The 8,857-nt window shown below is 39.4% G+C and overlaps 1 protein-coding gene across 1 annotated transcript; it reads left to right on the top strand.

Moving 5' to 3' along the window:
* The first annotated feature begins 293 nt into the window (after window positions 1–293).
* On the top strand, window positions 294–899 carry LOC127030923 (olfactory receptor 488-like). The gene has a single exon (XM_050917616.1). The coding sequence runs from the start codon at window positions 294–296 to the stop codon at window positions 897–899; it is 606 nt and encodes a 201-aa protein (XP_050773573.1).
* The last annotated feature ends 7,958 nt before the right edge of the window (window positions 900–8,857 follow it).

The following is an 8,857-nucleotide window of genomic DNA, read 5'->3' on the forward strand; positions in this document are numbered from 1 at the left end:
TTCCACAGCTGCGTCTCCTTCTCTTCCTGCTGTTCCTACTCATCTACGTTTTGACCATGGCTGGAAACATCCTCATCATTCTGCTTGTTTTGACTGATCATCACCTACACACTCCCATGTACTTCTTTCTGTGGAATTTGTCCTTCTTAGAAACCTGCTACACCTCAAACAGCTTGCCAAGGATGCTGCAGAGTCTCCTAACTGGAAACAGAGCTATTTCAGTTTGTGCGTGTTTCATACAAAACTATATTTTTGGTCTCCTGGCAGGCTCAGAGTCTTATCTCTTATCAGCCATGTCTTATGATCGGTATTTAGCAATATGCAGACCACTGTATTATGCAGCCCTCATGAATCGCCAGTTCTGCCTCCAGCTAGTGGCTGCATCTTGGATAAGTGGCTTGCTAGGTAATTCCATTATATTATATGTGTTGTCACGGTTAGTTTTCTGTGGTCCCAACAAGATTGACCATTTCTTTTGTGATCTAATTCCAGTTATTAAACTCTCCTGCAGTGACACTCACCTCATGGAACTTATGGTTTTCCTACTCTCTTCCATATTCTCTCTGCCACCATTACTACTCACCTTGTCATCTTACTTATGTATCCTTTCCACCATCCTGCGAATCCCGTCCACCACTGGGAGGCTGAAGGCCTTTTCCACTTGCTCCTCTCACCTCACTGTGGTCACATTGTTCTACGGAACCATAATCATTGTTTATCTGTTACCAAAAAACAATGCACTGAGAGACCTGAACAAAGTGTTTTCTCTTTTCTACACTGTCTTGACCCCCATGGCCAATCCTTTCATATATACCCTGAGAAATAAAGAAGTTAATAATGCACTCAGTAAAGGTGTCAGAAAAATTAGGGCTTTCATGAGAGAAAACATAGGCACATAACTCCTGCCATCTTTGATCAGACCAGTGGTCCATCTACTCCAGCAGCTTGTTGTTAAAAGGGGCCTAACTTCAGATACATCACAATAGAGCTGGTCAAATTTTAAAATAATGTTTTGGTTAAAAATGATTTTTTAATTAATATGTACAATTTTTAATAAAAATGAAACTGAATTTAGGAAACTGGAAAAAAAAAGATCAGGTTTAGGTTTTAACTCTGGAAATGACAAAGGAAAGAAGAGAGAGAGAGAGAGAGAGAGAATGGGCTGGGGAAGATGAAGGGAGAAGAGTGAAAGAGTGGAGGACCAAAAACCAAAAAGAAAACTATTGGGTTGCTTTTTTTTTTCTGGAATGCTGAAAAATTTCATGGAAAATTTTAAGTGAAATGAGAATTTAGGGGAGAGATGGTTTGATTTTTTTGCCAAATACATTCACCGTTTCTCAACCAGCTCCTTTTCAGGGGAAGGTGAAAAAAATAGCAACATATGGTACAAATTGCCATTATGAGAAATGTTTCCCTTTCCCCTATCAGTTTATACCTGGCAGCAAGAAGGCTTATATACTTTTCAAATTTTGCTTTCTTTTAATAATACTGTCATGTAACTGATGATATTCTTGTCTATGTACATGTCTAGTCCTTTTTCGTTCCTGCAAAGTTCATTGCCCCAGTGATACTTCCTATTTTTTTTGAGAAATGTGAATTTTAGAGAAATGAAAGTTTTAGAGAAATATTTTAAAGTTGTTTCCTTAAATGTTCCCTTGATTCCCAGGATTCATCTTTTATAGTCTCTTAATTAAGGCTAGTTTGAGTTGTCATTAAAAGCAGGATTTATCACCCTCTCTTTTACCATGATGCCACACTGGGAGGGAAATAATTTCCTTTAAAAGTCAGTTTAATAGAACCGGGGATCAAAAACTCTGAAAGCCTTCACCACAACCAAACGGCTATTGGTTGTTGTCATTAAGAGCAGAAATAAGGTTGCTTGGGTGTGCTAATTGTGCGGTTCCAGAGCTTAACGTGTTTGTGTTTCTTTTCAATTTAACCTTAATTCTGAATTTCCTGTATTTCTATCACTTGGCTTTTCAATAATGACGCCATCACTTTAATAGAGCTTATAATAAGTCGCTGATCTGTGCTCTCCTACTTAACTCCCTCTTCATGTAGTTTTTTTGTCTAGACATTATGAAAAAGATTATAAAGCCAGTTGGTCCAAAATTTTCCATCAATATTTTTTTTCAGTGGAAAACAGTATTTTGATTGAAGAAATTTTCTCTGATCCTGCCCACTTTCCTCAGAAATATTCCAATTTCCACCAGAAAACCTGAAAAATATTGGTTGCCTTTATGCCAACTGGCAAAGGGAGCACCCTACACACTGTTGTAGAATATTTAGCCAAACAGTGACTTGTAAGTATCAGGGAGTAGCCGTGTTAGTCTGTATCCACAAAAACAGTAAGGAGTCTGGTGGCACCTTAAAGACTAACAGATTTATTTGGGCATAAGCTTTTGTGGGTAAAAATACCTCACTTCTTCAGATGCATCATGTCTTATAAGGTGTCATATAAAAAGTGATGACATGCTGGCCGTTAATATTACTGCACGATGTCTGTATGGTTAGAGCGTATAGAGTTATGTGAGTTCACTGGAAATATCTGAGATCAGAGACAATGGAAGTGACCTTTGCATTTGAGTCAACAGGAGAAGGTGGCAGACAGACGGCATGGCATCTGGGACAGAAGAACTCTTCCTGGGATATGCCCTTGGGAGGAATATTTTTCAAAGGCTTGCAGGGCTATCAGAAAAAGAGGAGATAATCCCTTAGTTATGTTAGTGGACGAACGGAGCCGGCACTTTTGGAATCTGTGAAAAGTCGAAGCTTGAACCATGTGAGTGGAAGAGGCTGAGAACTGATGATAGGGGAGAAATCACCCGAGACCAGAATTTTAACCTGTTAAATTTTAAACACTAGAATGAGCGTTTTTACTTGTGCTTTGTTTGTAACAATTTCTGTCTCTTTGTCCTTGCTTAGCATCGCTTTAATGTAGGTTCTATATTAATAAACTCATGCTCAGTTTTATTATAAACCATCTCAGTGCCATGTATTAAGTTAAACAGCATGTCCTCAATGAGCCAAGAGGCCGGTGGGTGTACTGTCTTATTGCGGGCAGCAAACATGATGCCGTCTGTGTCTGTCCAGTGACAGGAACTGGACATTGCAGAGAGACTCTCTGGGGAAACTGAAGAACTGGAGCTCTGTGAAGATTACCTGCAAGGTACTGTTAACACTGGCAAATAGTTTGCTGATTTGGCAGAGAGATGAGGGTCCAGCAAAGCTCTCCCTTACTGAGGCAGAGAGGTAACACAGTGGCTTACCATTAAGAGCACCCGAGGCAAGTGTCACCATAACCAGACAGATTGTATCTATATAGTCAGTTCTTGGCAGTTTTCAGAGAAAAAAACAGTTTTCATTTTTTGCATTTTTCATTTTTTGACAAAAATTCCAATTAAAATGAACAATTTTTCTTCATTTTTATTGATGACAAAATTATTTTTTCTGACCACCTCTAGTAAATAGGAGCATGAGATCGACCTTCTCTATACTGCTCACCATGGTGTATGGCTGCTATTTTTGAAGGACCCTGTGGGAGTTCAGAATGCAGCTCCCATCGAATAGCAATGCAAGTTGGGTCCTTAGGTCCTATCAGCCTCCACTGGGAATCCAGTTGTCCTAAACAGATAGTTAAGGGTTAATGTCTCTTTTACCTGTAAAGGGTTAAGAAGTTCAGTAAACCTGGCTGACACCTGACCAGAGGACCAATGGAGGGACAAGATACTTTCAAATCTTAGTGGAGGGAAGTCTTTGTTTGTGCTGTTTGTGTTGTTCGTTGTTCGCTCTTGTGGCTAAGAAGGGCCAGACGTGCAACCAGGTCTTTCTCCAATCTTTCTAAAACAGTCTCTCATGTTCAAAATAGTAAGTACTAGCTAGAAAAGGCGGATTAGTCTTATGTTTGTTTTCTTAACTTGCAAACGTGTATTTTGCTGGAAGGATATTTTACCTCTGTTTGCTGTAAATTGTATCTTAGGCTAGGGAGCACGGAATCCCTCTAGTCTATATAAGCTGAAGACCTTGTAAACATTTTCCATCCTAATTTTACAGAGATAATTTTTACTTTTTCTTTCTTTAATTAAAAGCTTTCTTTTTTTAAAGAACCTGATTGATTTTTTCCCCTTGTTTAAGAGCCAAGGGGATTGGGTCTGAACTCACCAGGGAGTGGTGGGAGGAAAGGAGGGGGAGGAAGGTTAATTCCTCTCTGTTTTAAGATCCCAGGAGTTTGGATCACAGTAGTCTCTCAGGATAACCCAGGGAGGGGAAAGTCTGGGAGGGGGAAGGAAGGAGAATGGTTTATTTCTCTTTGTTTTAAGACCCAAGGGGTTTAGGTTTTGGGTTCCCCAGGGAAGGTTTTTGGAGACAGGTAGTGTACCAGACACTGGAATTTCTGGTTGGTGGCAGCGCTATCAGATCTAAGCTAGTAATTAAGCTTAGAAGGGTATATGCAGGTCCCCACATTTGTACTCTAAAGTTCAAAGTGGGAAAAATACCTTGACACCAGTCTACAAGAAAGTGGTGATAAAGTGGCTCAGATACCAACCCATTTTGTCCCCTGTAAACCTAAAGGGAGCTTCCCTATGAGGGAGAGAGTAGACCAATCTCCATGTCCATAGATTTGGCTCTGGAAATATCTACACTGTAACACATTGTGGTTGGGTCCAGGTTAAGGGAATTTAAGGCCTTGGAGACACCGACACATGGATGTCACCTGTGAACCCACTCCTTTGTTTGGCCATGCCCCATGCACTGTGGTCCTACCCATCCTTTGCGGATAGCAGTGGTATCTATGTGGCTGGTGCAGGACCCACCACAACTCCTCTTTGGGCCTGGTGGATATTGCTTTTCCGTAGGCCATCAATCTCTGTCCCAAAGTGGGCTGCAGGTTGTCTCACAGAGACAAGGTGCAGTGGGCAGCAGTCAGTGTCCATTGCACAAGAACTTTTTTTCCTTCCATCAAACAGTCTGCAGTTCATGTCTGTATCTTTTCCTTTGGTCTAAAACATTTTAAAATGAAATCTGAGATACTGAGCCATGGAACTAGCTGAATCTCTTCTCCCTTTCAGGTACCTTCCCTATGGGAGAAAACAATAAAAGTTCCTATACACCAGTTAAAAGTGTACCTGAGGTCACCCATCAATCTTATAGGCCTTCAGTAGGGCAAAGTCCTTCCAACCATTCCCAAAAATTGTCACTGATGAAGGCTCAACCATTATCCTGGATAAATTGCTCCAATGGTTAATTACTCTCCCCATGAAAAATTTATTTGTATTTCCAGTCTCAGTTTGTCTAGCTTCAACTTCCACTCACTGGATCATGTTTTACCTTCCCCTGCTAGAATGAAGAGCCCATTATTAAATATTTATTCCCTGTGTGGATACTTATAGGCTGGAATTGAGTCAACCCTCAACCTTCTCTTTGTTAAACCAATTAATTAGTAATCATATATAAACTATTTAAAAATGTAACTGTAAAATAAAATATGACAAAATTCCCATAGTTTTGCATGCATAACTTCTCCATCTATATATATAGTAATTGCTATGTTGGTAAATGAATAATTTATGAATAATGATGAATAATTTACAATTTTTTTTTCCCTTTGTGAATAGGGATGTCTACTGAGCTTGGCCATTATCAATTAACGGTGTTGTTTACATTTACTCTGATATAAACATAGAATTAATTCCTTGGTGACATCAATGAAAAATCCCCATGATCCTAGAATGCATATAAACATGAAGAGAAGGCAACATTAGTTGTTTTCTAAGAGCATCCAACAAAATGAATGGAGTAGCAGAGAGAGATTAATGCATTGTCTCAGGAATGTCTTTTCACAACTGTATGAAGAATATCAGGAAAATGGCTGGCATGTGGGAAATACAACCCAGTTACTGAAATCTTGACTGAAGAGGTTGCATCAGAAATTCAAGCAGATAATTAAGGTAACATAAGTCTTTTCCATGGTTGTTAGCTGCAGTGAAATCATAGAATCATAGAGGAATCATAGAAGATTAAGGTTGGAAGAGACCTCAAGAGGTCATCTAGTCCAACCCCCTGCTCAAGGCAGGACCACACCTACTAAATCATCCCAGCCAGGGCTTTGTCAAGCTGGGCCTTAAAAACCTCTAAGGGTGGAGATTCCATCATCTTCCTAGGTAACCCATTCCAGGGCTTCACCACCCTCCTAGTGAAATACTTTTTTTTTCCTACTATCTAACCTAGACCTCCCCCACTGCAACTTGAGACCATTACTCCTTGTTCTGTCATCTGCCACCACTGAGAACAGCCACTGAGAAATCACAGAGTGAAATACTGAATTCCTTAGTCAGTGTTTACTCAGCCCTGAAATACAGTGGATTCCTCTTATTAGCAACCTCTTGCTTCCCAGGAATCAGTTGCTATTATCCAGGAGTTGCAAATAAGCAAAAGTCAGGGAACAAAGCTCTGGACCTTACCTTCCCTGAGTGCAGCTTCAGAAACCTGACTGCAGCTGGGGCCTTTCCTCCAAAAAAAAGTTGTTAAGCAGTATATCTGTTGCCAATATCCATATTCTATTAACATTAAAATGAAAGTTGTTACTATTAAGATTGCTATTAATTGGCATCCATTGTAAATTATGAATGGTCTAGAGAAGGGTGATCAGGAACTTCTGTTCTCCATGTGTAACTGCACATGAACAAGAGGACATTCAATGAAATTGAAAGGTAGCAAATTTCAAAACTCATAAAAGGAAATATCTCTTCACACAATGTGTAATTAGACTGTGGGACTTATTGCCACTGGAAGTTATTGAAGCCAGGAACTTAAAGAGTGAAAGAGGATATTTGTTTGTATTAAAAATCATTCAAAGTTATAATAGTTATAAGTAAAAAGACATAATTTTTAAAAGAGATATAAAAATCTCATTCTTCGGGGTTTAAGTCGATCCAATGCCCATTGCACGGTTTCTTTCACCTTACTCTGAAACAATATTATGGCCCGAGAGAGGGCCATGGCTCTGATCAAGCTGTGTGTGTGTGTGTGTGTGTGTGTGTGTGTGTGTGTGTGTGTGTGTGTGTGTGTGAAAAAGATGTGGACAGTCTGGTTTTGGTTTAAACCTGGCATATTTCATTTTAACTTAAACCAATTAATAATCTATTTAAATTGAAATGAAATAAGACACACAAACCAAATAAGAAAATCTACCTAGGGGTTTCACCAGTTTAACCAGTAAAAATATTAACAAAAAAATCTATGTAAGTTTCAGTGGTGTGTCTTTCTCATGTAGCCAAGGGCTAATACAATAATTTTATAAAATGGCCTAATGAAGTTAGGTACCTGCATTTAAATGGCTTTTGGATATTGACTCTTTAGGCTCCTTTGAAAACCCCAGAATAAGTATTTTAGGTTCTGGATCATGGCATTAAGAAGACAAAGTACACAGGAACATGGACAATGTATTGCTGTCTCAATTAATCTGCTATTGAGAGACTTGTGTAATTTAATTTCAAACATGTTGAATTATAGGTCTTCCATCAACTGGAGGAGATTATAGTATGACCAAGTGGCCATCATTCTCCAAAAATGTTGTTTTATGGCCAATCTAAGATGTATCTTGAACACCTTAGTGTCAATATTATACTGGTGCTCTAAATAATTGATTTTACTCCTTAGTGTTTATGCTACATGTGGACAAATTTGCTTTGCTTAATTTTTGACATTGTTGAATACAGTGGAGCAAATTCAGAGCTGAATCAAAGGAAATGCAAAGAAGAGAAAGCTTGGATAACTTATGCAGCAAACAGCTGGAAGAGATAGGTTTAGTGGGACAAGAAATGTAAAAGTATCATAAGATCTTACATGTTAGACATCTGGGGACCAGAGAGAATACAAACATTATCATAAGAAAATTATTTTCCCTTCTGTTCTGTGAATCAGAATTACAAAGAGTAAAAACTTGTCACTGCTCATTATTGGACAAGTTATTTTGGTGCCTAAAGATGCAGATTGTCACCTACAAGGAAAGACTGAAAAACTGACAAACCTGGGTTTGTTTTGTCTGGAAAAGAGAAGAGTCGGGAGGGGGGGAGGGGGGATGGAGTACATGATAACATGTGTGGCGGAGGGGCTGGAGACAAGGCAGGGGGTTTGGCAGGGGCTGGCTGTGGGCACAGGGTGCAGAGCTGGCTGCAGGCAGGGAGGCAGGGCTGGTGAGGGCAGGGCAGGGGATGATATGATAACAGTAAGTAAAAGGTGTTATAAAGATGAGTTTAATAAGTGGTTCTCCTTAATCACTGAGGACAGGACAAGAAGCAATGGGCTTAAATTGCAGCAAGAGAGATTTAGGTTGGATATTAAGAAAAACTTGCTAACTGTTAGGGTGATTAACCACTGGAACAAATTACCTAGAGAGTTTGTAGAATCTCTGTCCTTGGAAGTTTTTAAGAACTGGTTAGATAGAAATGGTATAAGTCAGCAATGGTATAAGTAATACTTAGTCGTGCCTCAATGAAGAGGATTGGACTAGATGACCTTTCGACGTCCCTTCCAGTCATACATTTCTGTGATCATTTCTATGACTTCAAAAGCACCTACTATAACCATGCCTTAGTGGGTCACAATTGAGGATGCCAAATTCAGGACAAACTGCTGAGAAATAGGGCAAACACAACCCAAAACTTGTTGTTATTCTTTTATAAGATATACCAAACCAGCCACAAAAGTAAACACCTGTTTCACCAGACTGGCTAAAAAGAAAACATAAAGGCAGTTTCCTCAGGCATTCCAGCCCTTATATCACCACCAAAACCACGGGCTTCATAGATGAGTGGTTCTTTACAACCAGTTTCATCAAAAAATAGGTTCTTCTGAT

The sequence above is a fragment of the Gopherus flavomarginatus genome, chromosome 11 (assembly GCF_025201925.1).
Source record: "Gopherus flavomarginatus isolate rGopFla2 chromosome 11, rGopFla2.mat.asm, whole genome shotgun sequence".
Taxonomy (NCBI): Eukaryota; Metazoa; Chordata; order Testudines; family Testudinidae; genus Gopherus; species Gopherus flavomarginatus.

Excerpts from the sequence above, each read along its gene's own strand:
- LOC127030923 (XM_050917616.1), top strand. The coding sequence starts at position 294 with ATGTCTTATGATCGGTATTTAGCAATATGCAGACCACTGTATTATGCA.